At 32.4% G+C, this 17,738-nt stretch overlaps 2 protein-coding genes across 2 annotated transcripts; both read left to right on the top strand.

The window, feature by feature from the left end:
* Positions 1 to 24: 24 nt before the first annotated feature.
* LOC107014450 (probable aspartyl aminopeptidase) lies at positions 25 to 6,559 on the top strand. The gene is made up of 11 exons (XM_015214365.2): positions 25 to 187; positions 284 to 419; positions 516 to 594; positions 693 to 895; positions 1,483 to 1,552; positions 2,543 to 2,662; positions 2,804 to 2,959; positions 4,880 to 5,053; positions 5,588 to 5,662; positions 5,736 to 5,876; positions 6,062 to 6,559. The coding sequence occupies exons 1-11, from the start codon at positions 115 to 117 to the stop codon at positions 6,281 to 6,283; spliced, it is 1,449 nt and encodes a 482-aa protein (XP_015069851.1). The 5' UTR covers positions 25 to 114; the 3' UTR covers positions 6,284 to 6,559.
* A 3,425-nt stretch (positions 6,560 to 9,984) lies between these two features.
* On the top strand, positions 9,985 to 17,666 carry LOC107014831 (4-coumarate--CoA ligase-like 9). Its single transcript, XM_015214930.2, has 6 exons — positions 9,985 to 11,224; positions 15,412 to 15,601; positions 15,904 to 16,049; positions 16,161 to 16,228; positions 17,090 to 17,192; positions 17,338 to 17,666. The coding sequence occupies exons 1-6, from the start codon at positions 10,199 to 10,201 to the stop codon at positions 17,461 to 17,463; spliced, it is 1,659 nt and encodes a 552-aa protein (XP_015070416.1). The 5' UTR covers positions 9,985 to 10,198; the 3' UTR covers positions 17,464 to 17,666.
* Positions 17,667 to 17,738: the final 72 nt, after the last annotated feature.

Here is a 17,738-nt window from a genome sequence, read left to right as displayed (position 1 = left end):
CCTATGTGTAGACTGATAAATCCAGATTTTACATAAATTTTGAGTGGGAGTATAGAAGGAGAGTGTGTAACGTAAAAATAAATAAAAGAACCAGAGAAGAAGAAAAAGCTAAGAATGGAGAGTTCAGCAGTAGCAGCCGATCTGGTGGATTTCTTGAACGCTTCTCCTACAGCTTTTCACGCAGTTGGTATTCTACTTTTCTCCCTAATTTGTGAAATTGATCTTCAATTTCTTCTATAGATTTATGTTATTTGATTCATTTTTCTTTGTGGGGTTTTTCTAGATGAAGCAAAGAAGAGACTTAAAAGTGCAGGGTATGCACAAATAGATGAGAAACAAGATTGGGATTTGAAAGCTGGGAACAAGTATTTCTTCACTAGGAACTACTCTACCATTGTTGCTTTTGCTATCGGTAAAAAGTATGCCCCAAAAAGTTTGTTCTTTTTCGATTTACTTAATTTAAGTTTTTTTTTTTGTGCGTGTGTTTCTTAATAATGGGCATTAATTTTTTCTAGATATGTTGCTGGAAATGGATTTCACATAGTTGGTGCTCATACAGATAGTCCTTGTCTGAAGCTGAAGCCGGTTACGAAGGTAGTTATAATTCTTTTCTGGGGGAAATTAAATCAGATTTTGAAGTTTGTGGCTTGTTGAAGAATCGAGTGCCTTTTATTGATTGGGATTGTTTATAGGTAATCAAAAGTGGATTTTTGGAAGTGGGTGTACAAACATATGGTGGAGGGCTGTGGCATACTTGGTTTGATCGTGATCTAACAGTTGCCGGAAGGATGATCATAAGAAATAAGAAAGATGGTTCTGAATCCTACTTGCACAAGCTTGTGAGAATTGAGGAGCCTATAATGCGAATTCCAACTTTAGCAATTCATTTAGACAGGTAAAACCATAAGAAGATGAACTCAGCTTCAGATGGTTGCATATTTGAAAATTTATCTTGGGTGCAGAGGTGCTTGGTGTTATAATTTCTATGTGACCTACCTTTCTTGTGCCTAATAGTTTTGAACCTATTCAGAAATAAACAAAATTTTTGAGCATCTCTTTAATGTGTGTTATTGTCATGGTAGTTATGAATTGCAGTTCGTATTACTGATGTATTTCATAAGATATAAGGTATTTCTTTTTGTATCAATTAATAGTTTCATCAAATTTAGAAGTACTTGTGACGGTTCGTGGTTTCTGTGTTTCATGTAGAATGGTTGTGCCTTTGTATCAAGTTACATACAATTGGGATCATAAGAATGATCTCCGTAGGTGATAATTGTTATATCATGGTGTTCAAATCTTCTAAATCCACAAAAGGGATTTGCATCACTGTATTATGTGTAACCATATTCACCAAAACACATTATCTGGTCATCATGTGCTTTGTACCTTCAATGAGTCGGAACATCTTTTCTTCTCCAAAGTATCTTCAACAATGGTTTATGTGAGTATTATTATAGTCTTCTTTTCCTATATTTACAGAGGTGTGAATGATGGATTTAAGGTGAACACACAGACCCATCTTCTACCAGTATTGGCTACATCAATTAAGGTAATGGTACATTGCATATGTTTGATGCTTGTATATTTTTGTAGTGTAATTCTGTGTTTCAAGATTGAGTGTGACTGTAAGTTATGAGAATAGTTTATTTTGTCTACCTTGACAACACCTTGCCTTTTCTCTGTGTTACTTTCCTCATCAATTAGAATCCTTTTCTTTCTGAAAAAAGCATTTAATGCAGGAAGGCTTGTTTGTGATATGAACTAATTCTTTTTCTCCTCACTTCGCATTAGTAAGGATCTTCTAGGAAATTCTAGTTCTTGCCTACATGCATATGTACAATTATAATTAACACACATTTTTTTTATGTCGGTGTTGTCTGAGACAGCTTGCACACACCTTGACTTTTCCACCATTTGCCTGCTATCTCCAAACAACACTGATACTAGGTAACGCTGCCCACCAAAATTTGGGTAGATGTGCAGAAATCACATAGTTTTTTTGCTTTTGTTGGAATGTGAACCTTAAGATCTTATAGTTCTCCACCCTCATTCCAGAAATTCTTAGCTTGATAATCTTTTGGTGTTGGTGGGTCTTCCCACTTACATACATTTCAGAAGAACTTCTTAATTGAATTTACTGTTTTACTGGGCATAATGCATCCACAGATACATCTTTTAATATGCTTGCTTGAGATTAATAGAAAACCGACTTTGGTCATTTCACATTTAGCGAATTGAACTCACCACAAGAAAATAGAAAAGAAAAAGAAGAAGAAAAAAGTGACTCCCTTGTTACATTTTATTTGACGGTATTTAACTTGATATGGAGTTGAGATGGGGTGAAACATTAGTTTGATAGACAAACATTGCACCAAAGTTTAGAAGTTGAATAGTTAAGTGTATTTGTAATCTTCTTTAAAAATTCAATTGTACTAATCCATTAAAATAACTTCGTCTGATTCCTTAATTCTTATTTGGAATAAACTTTGTGTTCTGTTAAGATATATGCATTCATTATCTATCTGACACCGTTTTGCAGGCTGAACTCAATAAGCCAGCTTCCATTGATGATGCTACTGGAAATGCAGCTCCAAATGATAGAAGTAAGTCCAGTAAAAGGACTCCTGGTGGTGAGCAACATCATTCCCTTCTTCTGCAGGTACAATAAATTGCAATCCTTATCAATGTTAATTTCATGAATCTGAGTTGCTGGATGCTTTCTTTCATTGCGTGAAGCATATTTTCAAGATCTTTATCGTGCTACAGTTTTGTGCTCATGCTATTTTCTTTTTTCTTTCAGCTTCTAGCTGCTCAGGCAGGATGTGAACCAGGCGACATATGTGACTTTGAGTTGCAAGCATGCGATACCCAGCCAAGTATTATTGCTGGTGCCATGAAGGAATTTGTTTTTTCTGGAAGACTGGACAATTTATGCATGTCATTTTGCTCTCTAAAGGTAAAGGATGCATGGATACAGAAAGTTTCATTGTAGTTATTCATTTTATTAGAACACATCATATCTGTATATGGTGGACTCTATGTAAAGAAGGAATGCTAGGTGTTTTGACGGAGAAAATGATAATTTTCACTTTTCAGAAGATAAAAATGAAAAGCTTAAGTCTTTTATTTTTTTGGTGCAAGCAAGTGTTGTTAGGGAAAGCATAGAGATGGTCGATTTTATAGGAAACTTGTAATTCTGTACGTACTTTTGAGGGTTTGCCCACCACCCTGTGTGATGCAAGTTTCGAATTCATTATCCCGTGGGTGATGAATTTTTTGTGAATAAAAGTTACCCTTATCTCAAAAAAAAAATGATTAAATACAATGTGCTTAAACTACATATAGAAATTGGTTATGATATTTTATTGAAGGTTGCAGCGTTTGTCATGTCAATGGCAAATTGGCAATTATCTTCTATCATAGTCACATGGATGCTAAGATGCAGAGCTGCTGTGAAGAGCAACCTTTCCAGTAAAGTTTTAAATAATTTCAGAAGAAGATGTTGGATTGGAAAACATAGTTTCTTTTCTTGTGTGGATTCGTTAGAAACCTAGTAACAGTACCACAAATAGAGTGTTAGTCAATATGTAGATGTGGAGCACAAACACAGATCTGAGAAACTGCACTTGTAGAATAAGATCAGTATGTTAAGGAGATGGAAAGTGAAAAAATTGAAGGAAGAAAGAAAAGCTGTTCAATGTAGTCACTTTTTGTGATTGGCAAGGCTTCTCGTCCTTACCTTATTTTCAAACATATAGCTATTGTTTGGAAAATTGAAAATTTCCTTTTGGAGTTCTCCACTACTTTGATTTGTAAGAAATAGGCTAAATACGAAGCCTGAACCTTAAGTATCTAATAGGTAATAAGTAATTACCTTAGTAACGTAAATACTATTTACCTATTGGACACCTTACTCTAACATGGCACATGGGGTGCACTTCACCTGAAGGGGAAGCACACGATGAAGCCGTGAATAATTTCTTTTTCCAAATATTTTTTTCTTGTTCTTTCTCCTCCCTATTCTCTACTTTCATTTAGCTTTTCTTGTCCTTGCTGCTGTTCATTCTTTTCCATTTTTCTTTTTCTTTTTGTTAATGCTCTCTCTTTGATTTTAATAGATACCAATCATCTCTTATTGACAAACCCAAGTAAAAAAAAAGAACTGACAAATCCAAGAAAAGGAGGCAGCAACACTTGTTCGAGTTACCCTTCTTTACAGCTCAATTGAGCTGAAAATTGAAGACACACCTCTACAATAATTTAAGCATATAATAGGCAATAGCTTTAATTGAAGTGTCTAAATGGAAAAAATGTGACAACTTTAGTGGGCCACCTATGTATTTGGCCTTAGAAATACTTCCTGGAAAAGAGAGGAGGTAGGTCATGCTATGTGCTTTCTAGTTGTAGAAAAAATTGAAAAAGGTGAAGTGGAGACTGGAGAGTATATTTAAAAGAACAAAGCCTTAGGCTAATTTTTTGGGGTTTATTCAACTTCATGATGGTGTATATTGACAAAATAGCAGCTCAACAGGATGTTTTACTTTAAATCATGTTTAATCTCTATTCTCTAATATATCAAAGGAAAATTTAGAGAAAAGCCTATGAAGGGGATAATTTAGCGGACTTAGAAGTCTTTAAAGAGAATATGAAAGTGAAAAGGCAACATATCATTAAATCAGAAAAGTTGAGGACTTCGCCAGTTGTCTATTGTAACATGAAGGCTATCACATTTTACAGCAATACGTTTGTCCTTCTGTTCCTGCATCAAATATTATGTAAACTTGCATAATTTGAATGGATCAACATTGAATGCAATTATGGCGCTTCTTGTTTTAATATACATGCAATGAAACTACTTTGGTGATATTGATGTCAGGCACTGATAGATGCTACTTCTCCCGAAAATAGTCTTGAGGACGAGGTTGGTGTAAGAATGGTGGCTCTGTTTGATCATGAAGAGGTTGGGTCTAATTCAGCACAAGGTGCTGGATCGCCAGTCATGTTTGATGCTCTCTCACGAATTACAAGTACATTTGGTCCAGATTCAAAGGTAGTCGAATAGATCTATCTCACTACTACTGTACTACATATTGCTGCAATATGTTCAATTGTCTATTGTTGTTTCATGGACACATAATGTGTTTTTAGTACCCGGTAAACGAAGCAGTAGTGGTCTTCCTAATGCATTTTCATGCAGGCGTGAATTATCAGTTTCCCATTTGTCCACTTATTTAAATTAATATGGGATTCTAAATCCAAGTTTATTCCACAATTAGATTGCCATATTGGACAAAAATGCCCCTAATTTAGCCATTGCCCCTAATAGAGTTCTTTATAAAATGATAAACTAATTTAGTTTAAAATTCTAAACCCTAAACTGTCTGTCATAGAATTTCCTTTGATAAACTCTACCCTCCCCAGACCCCACTTATGCGACTACATGGCGTTGTTGTTATTTTAGTGAGTGCATGTAAATGTTGTGTTTCATGGTTAATTAAGAAAGTCTTATTGGTAGTTGTACCTTCCTTATTTCTGGTAGCTTGAATCCTGGGTTTCACTGATATTATTGTACATTGTACTTCAGCTAATACAGAAAGCAATCCAGAAGAGCTTCCTGGTGTCTGCTGATATGGCACATGCCTTGCATCCTAATTACCCAGTAAGTTATTACATGGGGTGGTCTACAATCTAATTTCTTTTGGCTTTGATCATAATTTAAATTCCTTTTTCAGGACAAGCACGAAGAGAATCATCAACCCAAATTTCATGGTGGGCTTGTTATTAAACACAATGCTAATCAACGTTATGCAACCAATGCAATCACTTCCTTTGTGTTCAGAGAAATAGCTGCTAAGCACAACATTCCTCTTCAGGTAAGTGAAAAATGTTGGACCCTTAAACATCCCAGAAACTGGCGAATATTAAGATATCATGGTTGACGTTTTCCAAAGGTCAATCTAACATGGTTATCATAGATGTACAGTTGTTAAGGGGGCATCTGTTAGGTTTTATGTCATCACATATAATTAGCACAACTTGAGACACTTTTTTTGTGCAGGATTTTGTGATTCGTAATGATATGCCATGTGGCTCAACCATTGGACCTATATTGGCAAGCGGGGTAGGTATTCGAACTGTTGATGTAGGAGCACCACAGTGGTCAATGCACAGCATAAGAGAAATGTGCGCGGTGGATGATGTGAAGCATTCATATGATCACTTTAAGGCTTTCTTCCAAGATTTCTCACAACTTGATGGGAAGATCGCCGTTGACATCTAGGCCATATATGATTGGTAATGCCTTGTACTGTTGAATTACATAGGAAAAGTGAAACTTGTTCAACAGTTTTAATCCCCCCAGCTAGAATTCAACAATCAAAAGATTTGACACTGGACAATGGTGTCAAGTGTTATGGAACTGGTGCTTGTTATTCACCTTCTGAGAACTAATACATCTGTTGAAAACTAGTTGTCTGTTCCTTTTTTTGGAATGGGCAAGCAGAGCATACAGATTTCTGATTGTTAGGTTGATATACTAGCGTAATTTCACAAATAACATATCTAGCGTAATTTATGTGGATAGCAGAACTTACTCCTATTTGATGAATATGATATCATAAATAGTTACCATTTTTCCTAAATTAGTGTCATTATAGTAAAACAAAATTTGTCCCAAAATTTTCAACTGTCCTTATACATTACTATCTTTTAGTAGAGTTTAATTAAAAAAAAAACATTTATTAAATAAAGATAATTTAGTAAGCTACACATTACACATCTTAAACAAAAGAAGTAATAAATTGCATAGATATAAATAAGGTATAGATAATCCAAAAATTGTCAAATGCTTTCAATCAAATGCAAAATAAAATAGTTGTGCATGTTATTTTAAAATTATTATATATTATATCTCGCATCAAATAAATCTTTGCCATGAAGGGCATCAAATATCCTTCATAAATGTGCGTTCAATTTTTAATTTATTTTAAGGAGGTGGGTGTAGTTTTATATCTCCATTAATCACGTCTTTGCCATCTTTATTAAGAAATAGAGATAAGGGCAAATCAATCAGTTTCCCTAAACTGCAATCACGTTAACTATTAATTATATTTGATTTATTTAATTTCCTTTTTGGATGTTGACTAGTGACGAAGAAAAATTGCAAAAGTTGAGTAATAATTGTGTGAAAAAGTATTTTAACTTTTTAATCATGCTTTTTGTTAAAGCCTTGAAACTTTTAAGTTTTTAACTATTCAACATTAAAACTGACAATAGTTTTTAACTATATTCTTGACATGAAAGAGAGTCTTTTTTTTTTAACATTCACATCTAAAAATAACTAAAAGAGAAAATGGTTAAATAGCCCTCAATCTTTAGTCGAATTTTTAACTACATACTTTAATTTTACGGGGTCCTATAACCTCTTTAAACTGTTTAGAACTTAAGTTATTACCTTCCTTATCGCTGATTTTGAAAGAGAGTGTATTTCACTCTCTTTGAGAGAGTGAGCAACAAAATTAAATTATTAAAATTTAATTTTTAATTATTTTTATGAATATATCTATTTTTATTTATTTATATTCTTTATTTTTGTTATCTTTTTTCTTTCACCCCTTTTTTGTCATTGTTACTACGCCAAAGCGATCTTCGACCAACAAACAACAATAAAATAACTAGACAACCTACACCATTGGAGCAACAACTTCACCAAATCAAAACGCATTAGTTGTCTCTCTTCTTCGTCACTATTGACGAGTAGTAAGACGCAGATCTGGCAACCAAGAAACACCACACCTCTTTTTGCTTCTGATGATGAAGAACCAGCGAAATCTCAATTAAATATTTTCCTTAAGTGGTACAATTGAAATTAGATTTACGATGATTTATGTCTTTCCAATCTGGAGTTTTATTCTCAAGAGAAAATGATGGAGAGTTCTTTTAGTGGTGAAAAAGATAACGACAAAGATGGAGGAGATAATAAGAGCGATGCGGAGGTGGGGGAAGACCCCACTGTATCCATCAATGAATTCTCCAAATCATGATTAGACAAAAATTTAGGGTTAAAAAAGGCATGGGTGAAGAATGGAAGAAGATGAAGGAGATATTATTTTTAAAAAAATAAATAATAATTGGTGAAATACGTGTAAGTGTGTGTATTTCACGCACTTGACATTTGACTGGTTATGGTGTTTCAAGGTGATATATATTTCGTTTTAAAAAAATTTAGGGGGTAATAGGACTCCCGTGAAGTTAAAGTGTGTAGTTGAGAATTCGATCATAGGTTGGGGGTTTATTTGATCATTTTCTCTAACTAAAATAAAGTTAATAGACTATAAAGATCGGAGTGTCATGTTGAAACTTACAATTGCAAATCAAGACGATTATAAAATAGGCGATACATAAAACTATATTAAGATGATATCTCCCGCTATACAAAATTCTTAAATGTCTAAGGATGATCTTGTTTTCTTGATGGGAAAGAATAAATCAAATATCGAAAAGAATTTTTTTTTCCTTTCTCAAAAAGTTAGACTAACTGTGGCGATATATTAATTTTCCTTTCAAATAAAAGTAAAACTCAAATATGATATATGATAATAAAATCAGAGCAAAATCTTAATATTATATTCTATATTTATTTATTTTCTTAAATGACATTTAATAAACACAAAATTAAAATTGAATGTATTTTTGACAATTCAATGTGGGAACGCATCGTAATAGTTGGTCCCGGTTTGTCATAATTGTTTAATTATTAAAATGAGACTTACACCACCTACTACTGCTTATTATTATAAAAAGATTGGGTTAGAGCGTGGCATGGATAGTTTAGCTTATATTATAGAAGTTGCTTCTAAGTTTTAAAATACTCTTTTTAATTATTATTTTTTAATAAAATATTTTTTTAAATGAAAAGTGATTCTATGATTACTGATTTGACAGAAAAAAATCAATTTAATAACTTTTCTGCAATAATATTATAAGTTCAATAACATCAACTTTAATTTGTTTTTACAATCTAAAGAAAAAAATAAAAGTATTAAGATCGATTCATCTATTTAATCAAGTCTTATCTTGTCATCTTCAATTATTGGAAAATCCCCACGGTCAAAAATAGTGAAACACTTTTTAAGAACTTAGAATACGTGAATTTTAACTACATAATTATTAGTACACTCCGATTAACATTCCTAAAATTGACAACTAAAAAGTACGAAAAGAGTAATAATGTGTATCAACTAGCCCCACTATTCAATGACAATGAAAGTTGAAACTTTATTTTTATTTTTAATCAGAAGTCTTGAATTTAAATCATTTTAAATACGTAATTATCTTTGTTACGATATGTTTTATTACTACTATAAAAAAATTTAATATAAATTTAAATTTAATCAGACTATAAAATAAATAACAGATGTTAGAATAAGTACTGAAAACAAAAATAAAAATTAGGTACACAAATAGGTCTGCAATATGGACAAAAATAGCCAAAATATCATCACAGCCGACCTACATCGGCATTTCAATGAGAGTGAGGGACGCAACTTGGAATTCAGAGAAAAGTGCGTTGGTTTTCATTTGTCACTCACAATAACGTACAAACAACACAGAAGAAAGTACAAGTCCCCAAGCAAGAAAAATCTTACGAAATGCTCAAAATACCATTTAAAGAAAGCCATTTATTATATCTATAAAAAAAAAGTAACAAAAAAAACATGAATATTTTACGTGTATTAAAAGGATCCACTATTTTATCAGACTTACTGTCACCATCGACAGATGAATATACACTTTGAATGGATGTCACGTGTTATACTCTAAAATTTTATTTATCATTTTAAATTTCAAATTATAATACATGTTTTTCGTTCAAGTATATACTTAAAAAAATAGAGAAAATAAGTAATGGTGAGGAGTTAAATCCACCACCAACCAAGACAAGTCTTACTACTCAAATTTAATACGTAAACCTCAGCATACTCTTGTTCAATATCGTCGGCTTCTCACTCTTTTTCTTACTTCAATTCTAACTTCCCCAAAATAATTATTATCAACGTTTCAATTTATTTATCCTAATTAGCATAATAATTGACATCCTATCGATATTAATTAGTATCGAAACTCTATATATAGACCCTTTTCTTTTTCTTCTTCATTTTTGAAAACAAAGTTTTTACAGTATTAAAAAATATCCATGGATCCAAAAAATGGCTATTGCGGAGATACCAAAATTTTCAAGAGCTTAAGACCATCTGTTCCATTGCCGCCATTAACGGACCCTCTTTCTATCGTCCAATACGCCTTCTCTCTCCTCAACTCTCCGACCACCGGAATCAATATCAGCGCCACCACTTTCCTCATTGACGCCGATACCGGCCACTGCTTATCTTACGCCGATTTCCTTCACCAGACTCAAAATCTCGCTGCTTCTATACAAGCTCGTTACCCTTCCCTTTCACAAAACGATGTCGCTTTTGTTCTCTCTCCTACTTCAATTCATGTTCCAGTTGTGTTCTTCGCCCTCCTCTCTCTAGGTGTTATCGTTTCCCCTGCTAATCCGCTTTCTTCTTCTTCCGAGTTAACTCATATGGTTCAGCTATGTAAACCCCTTATTGCTTTTGCTACTTCCTCTACTGTTGGTAAACTTCCGTCTTCGTTGTTTCCTCTCGGTACCGTTCTACTCGATTCGCCTGAATTTCGGAAAATGATTCAATTCCCTGTTTCTAATCCCATCTCTTACCCGATCATTCACCAATCCGATTCGGCAGCGATTCTCTACTCATCTGGAACGACGGGGAAAGTAAAAGGTGTAGAGTTAACTCACAGGAATTTAATCGCGTTGATCGCTAGTTTGTTCTATAGCAGATTCAATGATGATGCCGCTAATGAAAGTGAAATCACGGAGCAAGCGGTGGCTTTCATGACGTTACCGTTGTTTCACGTGTTCGGATTTTTTATGCTGATTAGGCTAGCGAGTATGGGTGAAGCGATGGTGATAACGCCGAGATTTGATTTCGAGAAGATGTTAGCAGCGGTAGAGAAGTACAGAGTTACGTACATGCCGGTGTCGCCGCCACTGGTGGTGGCAATGGCGAAGTCGGATTTGGCATTGAAGTATGATCTCAGCTCACTGCAACTGCTAGCCTGCGGCGGAGCGCCGCTAGGGAAGGAGGTGGCGGAGCGGTTCAAGAGCAGATTTCCTAACGTGGAGATTTTACAGGTATGTGTTTGTTTATCACGCGCTAGAGTTAGAGCGTGTGTATGAATGGAAAATGTAAATCTGATGGCATGTTTTTCTAGAACTTTTTATCAAACTTATTCATTATATAAAATAATTTATTAAAGTAGTATATTTTTATAAAATTAGTATACATATATTTGATAGTAATATTTTAGAGTATATTTCATTTTTTAAAGACTAATAATGTTAGGTTGATATGTTTTACTCTTAAAATATTATTATGAATAACGTATATTAATATAACGCATCAATTTTTAAAAATAAAATATACTCAAAAACATTACTGTAAATTTATTTATACTAATTTTATAAAAATTTTAAAAAAAATATTATTTTAATAAATTATTTTATATAGTCAATACTTTATTTTTCTATGCACGGAAATATTTTGTGGTGAATTGAAATTGCACTTGCTCAAAATACATATACAAACGTCAGGATATTATATTTTATTGAAGCACCGATTAAAAATAAATAAAAATTAGAAAGTTGTTGGATTTAAGCTTATATTATAATAATTATATTATAAAATGCTGCTTATGCTGTCTTGACCATGTGAAAACTTTTGAAAAGCTTACAATAATCAAATATCTTAAATTATTTAGTTCCAATTATATGATATTTTTGTGTTAAGAATTTCAAGTGGATTTTAATTTTAGATGAAGAATCTCTATTAAATTTCCGTAAATTTCAATCTAATGATTGCTTAAAAAGGTTAATCAATATTTTCAGTTATGTGCATGAAGCGTTTCTCTATTAAATTTCAATTTGGTCATGATTATTTATTACATTATTATTATTTTTAATTAGGAGTTGAACTCTGGAAAACATTTTGACCATAAATTTTCAAAATTCAACTTTTAAGTTATATTTATAATCAAAACACAAATTTTATTTTCAGTTTCTTTTTTCACTTTGATTTTTTTTATAAAAAAAATTAATTCATAATCAAATACAATCAAATGGTTGAGGTGTTCGGCATTTGGGCTACCTACAACCTCTGTAAAGTGATTTATTATGGGCCTCTTATGAGGTCTTCACTGCATAAAACTTTTGGAAAATTAAGTAAACTTATATTATTTAATTACTTATCATGGCTATAGTTTGATATAATTACTATATTAACATTATTTATTATTAGGGAAACTTACATAAATATACTATAATAAAAAAATATTTATCATTTATAGCAATAATATTTTTTTTCACTTAATCACTCTTAATTCATTTATAATACAAGTTTAATACATATTACAAAGAACAATTTATTATTCACATATAATACAAATTTTAATGATGAATAATATATTTATCACACATTTTAATACACTTGTAATACAATGTGACGGCTTTTTACCAAACAAACATGATATATTTCAAAAAACAATTATAATTCATATATATTGCATATATAATTCACTTTTAATACATATTATAGATTTAACAAAGCATTGCTATAAATGGTAATAAACAAAAAGTATCGCTAAAATCAGTAATTATTTTTTAAAATGTATTAATTTATGTGATTTTTCCTTATTATTATATGGGTCGATTTCAAGTTTGTATAATTAGTCACGTTTATATATGTATAATTCGTCTGAATATATAAATACATATGTATAATATACAATTATTTAACCTACATACATATACAATTCACCTCTCTCCCACTCTCTGCCCTCTCTCCTCTCTCTCCCAATCTCGGTCGCCTCTCTCCTCCCTCTACCAATCTTGCTTGCCATATATACAAATGTATATGTATAATATACAATTATATACATATACAATTTACCTCTCTCCCACTCTCTGCCCTCTTTTGCTCGTCTCTCTCCTCCCTCTCCCAATCTCGCTCGCCTCTCTCCTCTCTTTTCAGTCTCTCTTGCCATATATACAAATACAAATGTATAATATACAATTATCTAACCAATATACATATACAATTCACCTTTCTCCCACTCTTTCCCCTCTCTCTCTCGCCTCTCTCCTCTCTCCTCTCTCTCCCAGTCTCACTCACCACTCTCCTCCATATAACATATAGTTACGAATTGTAATTATCAAACTATAGGTATGATTCTATGAAGAACAATTAGGCTATTTTTAAATGGTTATATGTGATAGTTCCTTTAAAGCTTTTGGTGCCCTGTGCCAGCTCAAATTTCATCTAGAATAAAAAAATGTTGCAAGTACAAAAATCCTAATTTGGGCAGTAATTACATTTTTTTTTGAAAGTTTTACAAATTCCAATAATTTTAAATTTTTAAAAATTTGTGGATATATTGCTCCTTCGATACGTTTATTCATAAGTAGTATATCAAATATATAAGTTATGTATTAGATACATAACAAAAAACCAGATTCATACTAATTTAAGTTTGAACTAAGTGGGTTATGTTTAATAATAACATTTGTATCAGATACATTGTACACAAACAAACAAAGATGTATGTTGTAGAAGTAGAGATGTATCCGAATGTTAAGAGTGAAGGAAAAAGCGGATTTTTGTAATCAATTCAAATGGCAGGAATTTTTAGTGATTATGTTATTTTATAAGTCATGTAATTACGTAATTTTTTCCCTATTATTTGTGTACTAGTCTCCGGGCACGTGCGTTGCACGTGTATCCCAAATAAAAATCAATAAAAAAAATAAATGAAAAAGTATATAATAAACTATTAGGAGAATTATGATGTTTTTTTCGAGTGTTCTCTCGATATTTTCGATCTACTGCACATTAGATAAGTCTCCAAAGCTTACCCATTTATAAGCAATTAAATATACAGACAGTAATCAACAAGTAAAATTTTCAAGAAAGACACATCAAGTTAAAGAATTAAAAAGGGAAAATGCGACGTTACTTAAAGTCATCTTGTATCCTTAATGTGTGTCGTTACAAATGTAACTACTTCCTTAAAAACTTTCAGATATACCCAGATCACTGTTAGAGAAGACTTGGAGTTGCTACATTTGTTGAAGAAAATGTGATATATTTTGCTAGCAAACAGCTGCAATTTCAATTTATTATTAATAGTTTAAAAGTTTAAACATGGTTTCTTTTCTGTGGGAAGCTATGCGTAGAGAGTTTCAAAGAGAGTTGATCATCATTCAGCATCAAACCATATGTGTACAACAACATTCAATTTTTGATATGTGTGGTTATACCTTTCAAGCTATTTATTTTACCTATTAAAAAAATTAGAAAGTTATCATTCAAATGAAGTTAGCAAATTAAACGGAAAAATCTAGACTTAATAAGATTGTACCTGAAAATTAGAAGACATTTTTGTACCCACTTAACAATGGAAGCTTGTGTTGAATGACTAATATTGAGTATGTTTATATAGTGTAGTCTTGAAGATTTGTTGATAAAAACTCTTTGATATTACTTAATTTGATCCCTTTCAACTTCTCATAATTAGCAAAATACGTTTCAACTTCTATATTAATTGAAACTTTATTAGTGTTCATCCTATTTGGTTGTTTCACACATAGTAATTGAATAGACTGCTGAACTTCTCATTTTGCACCTCTATTATGTAATTCAATATTACTATTTAATTAGATATTTAATTTATATTTGGGTAAAGTATTATATTACTTTTTAATTTAGTATAGGGGCAAAGTAGTAATTCAACTTTACACTTTAGAGCTTCATGCTTATAATAATATATGATTATAATATTTTCTTTAAAATTCAATCATATACTGTAAAAAGTACTAAGAAATCTATATTTTTTATTATATAAATCTGTATTATTTTATTCTCTATAACCTTTTTCAATTACTAAAGTCTAAAAGAAATCAAGAAATTCTTATTTTGTCTTTTCACTTCTGTCCGCTAACACTAACACTATTTTATCCTCTTTTAACTCCTTTTGTACTCCCATTCCTCAAATATAAGTGTTTGAAAAGTGTTAAACATAATGAATTGCAAATTTTTATTTTGTTTCCTCTTCTTCTTAAAGCATGGTAGCAAACATGTTGAAGTGCGGTATATCAAGTTATCAACTTCTTGGACGATAGTCCATTGTTCTAGTTACTCTACTTTTATAATCTAAAATTTGTCGAACTTATTGCTTATAGAGTTAACGAAGTATACACAGTGTCTGTGTGTAATGATTTGACACTGCTTTTTCATGTTTAATGTGTTCAATTGTGATGCATCATAGGGATATGGTCTGACTGAGACTACTGGAGGAGCAACAGGGATGAATGGCCCTGAGGAATCAAACCAGTATGGATCTGCTGGTCGCCTTGGTGTGAATGTGGAAGCTAAGATTGTTGATCCTGAAAGTGGAAAGACCTTGCCTCCTGGACAGCGTGGAGAGCTCTGGTTACGTGCTCCAACAATCATGAAAGGTGATGCATGTTTATACTCAATAATTTACAACTCACAGCATTGAGTTAGTAAAATCACTATCATAGTTTACTACTATACCACAGATGAGGATTTTCCTTCTGATACTTCGGATTGATATTTCATATGAGTCAGTCTTATTGATTTCATTTAAGGAGCCAAATAATACTTAAGAGATTACAATATTTAGAATCTGAAACCTACTGTTGTATGATTGATTACTGGTAAATTAATGTCCAATTTGGCCTTTAAAATACTCTTCAATCACACCTGAATTTTGAAAGAAAATATTGGTGAATCGCAGGCTATGTTGGAGATAAACAAGCTACCTCAGCAACACTTGATCCAGAAGGTTGGCTGAAAACTGGTGATCTCTGCTATTTTGACGCGGATGGGTTTCTATATGTTGTCGATAGGTTAAAAGAACTGATAAAGTACAAGGCATATCAGGTAAATTATAGTTGTACGTAAATATATTTTTACCACTAGTATGCAAACTTCTGAACTCACATCTCTTACTATGTTACTGCATCATTATCTTACGAATAGATGAACTTTCAGGTCCCCCCTGCCGAGCTTGAACATTTACTTCAGTCAATTCCTGATGTTGCTGATGCAGCAGTTATTCCGTATGTGATCCTCTCTGTCTTCCTCTATCGTCTCCCTATTCTTATCATGTTACTACTCATGAATCATTATGATAGAAAAATCATAGAACTACTTTTTTTTGGTACAATTTACATTTGATATCAGAAATACTGCATTTCCTGCAAAACAACTTAACCAATGGGCATTACTGTACAAAAAAAAATTCCAAGCCAGTCTTCCTCGGTCTCCTCTACAAAGAGGCTACTTCTTTGTTATATTCCCTCACTAATATTTAACCAGTATCCATGTGTACTGAAATTTCCTTAATACTACCAATGTCTTTTACAAAATTTTGATCTGGAATATTCTACTTTCTCTTCAACAGCACCTTATGGTTATATGCATACTTTAAACTTCTATTTGTCATAGCATGTCTTTTAACTTTGTGACCCTGATACTTAGGGAGGTTTTTGGAACATCAGGTGAATTTTCCGAGTAATTGAACCTGTTCTCCTTAGAAGCCCGTGTTGTTATACTTATCTTACCGCTATTTCTGCATTTTTCATACTTATAAATGAAAAAAAAAGAAGCGTAAGACTAACATTTTAGATTCAAATTCAAGACTAGTATTTCAATATGTGATTGTGATTTGTTGCCTGGCATAGGAATACTGTCAATTAAGCAAACGGCATAAGCAATATCAACAAATCGTTCTGTCTTTTAAATGATCTTTTTCGAGCTCTGAAGGTGGCAGTAAAATATAAATAGTCACTGACGTATATTATTTGAGTATTTCGCCGGCCGTGGAAATTATGAGCTGCCCAAGCAAATCTTTAGTCTCAATTTCTGATGATTTTTCGACATTCCAAATCTTAATATGCTCTTTTCTCACCTGAATCCAGATATCCTGATGAAGAAGCAGGGGAGATTCCTATGGCTTACATAGTCAGAAGACCTGGGAGCACTATTAGTGAGTCACAAATTATAGATATCATTGCAAAACAGGTAAACCTCCAAGTGAATATAACCAAAACCATTTTGCTTGATCATCGCATTATTGTATGAAGTAGAAGAAATACATAAAATTCTCTGGTTGTTTCACATTCAAATAAACAACAGATGCATATTGTAACCAGAAAATACCTTGCAGGTCTCACCATACAAAAAGATACGCCGCGTTGCATTCATCAACGCAATACCAAAATCTCCTGCTGGAAAGATCTTGAGAAGAGAACTCGTTAATCATGCGACTAATGGTTCTTCTGCAAGATTATGACGGAACAATTAGAGATATCTGCATAATTTAAACTACCAGTTGAATATCAACGTACAGTATGTTGTTTTAAGTCTTTTACATCACCTTATTTACTTCAGTATATGTTGCTATGAAAATCATGGCATCTCTTAAAGCCAGTCGAACGAATTATGTTTTTTTGGTCTAATTTTATTGCCTCGCGGCTGTGCATTTCATTTCTCCTTTGGGTTGGGCTGTTCATTCTTCTAAAAACAAATTAAGAACATTACCATGAACTTGGAATTGCCTATGACGCT

The sequence above is a fragment of the Solanum pennellii genome, chromosome 3 (genome assembly GCF_001406875.1).
Source record: "Solanum pennellii chromosome 3, SPENNV200".
Lineage (NCBI taxonomy): Eukaryota > Viridiplantae > Streptophyta > Magnoliopsida > Solanales > Solanaceae > Solanum > Solanum pennellii.
Note: the sequence above shows the minus strand (reverse complement) of the source record. Positions and strands in the feature narration are given on the sequence as shown.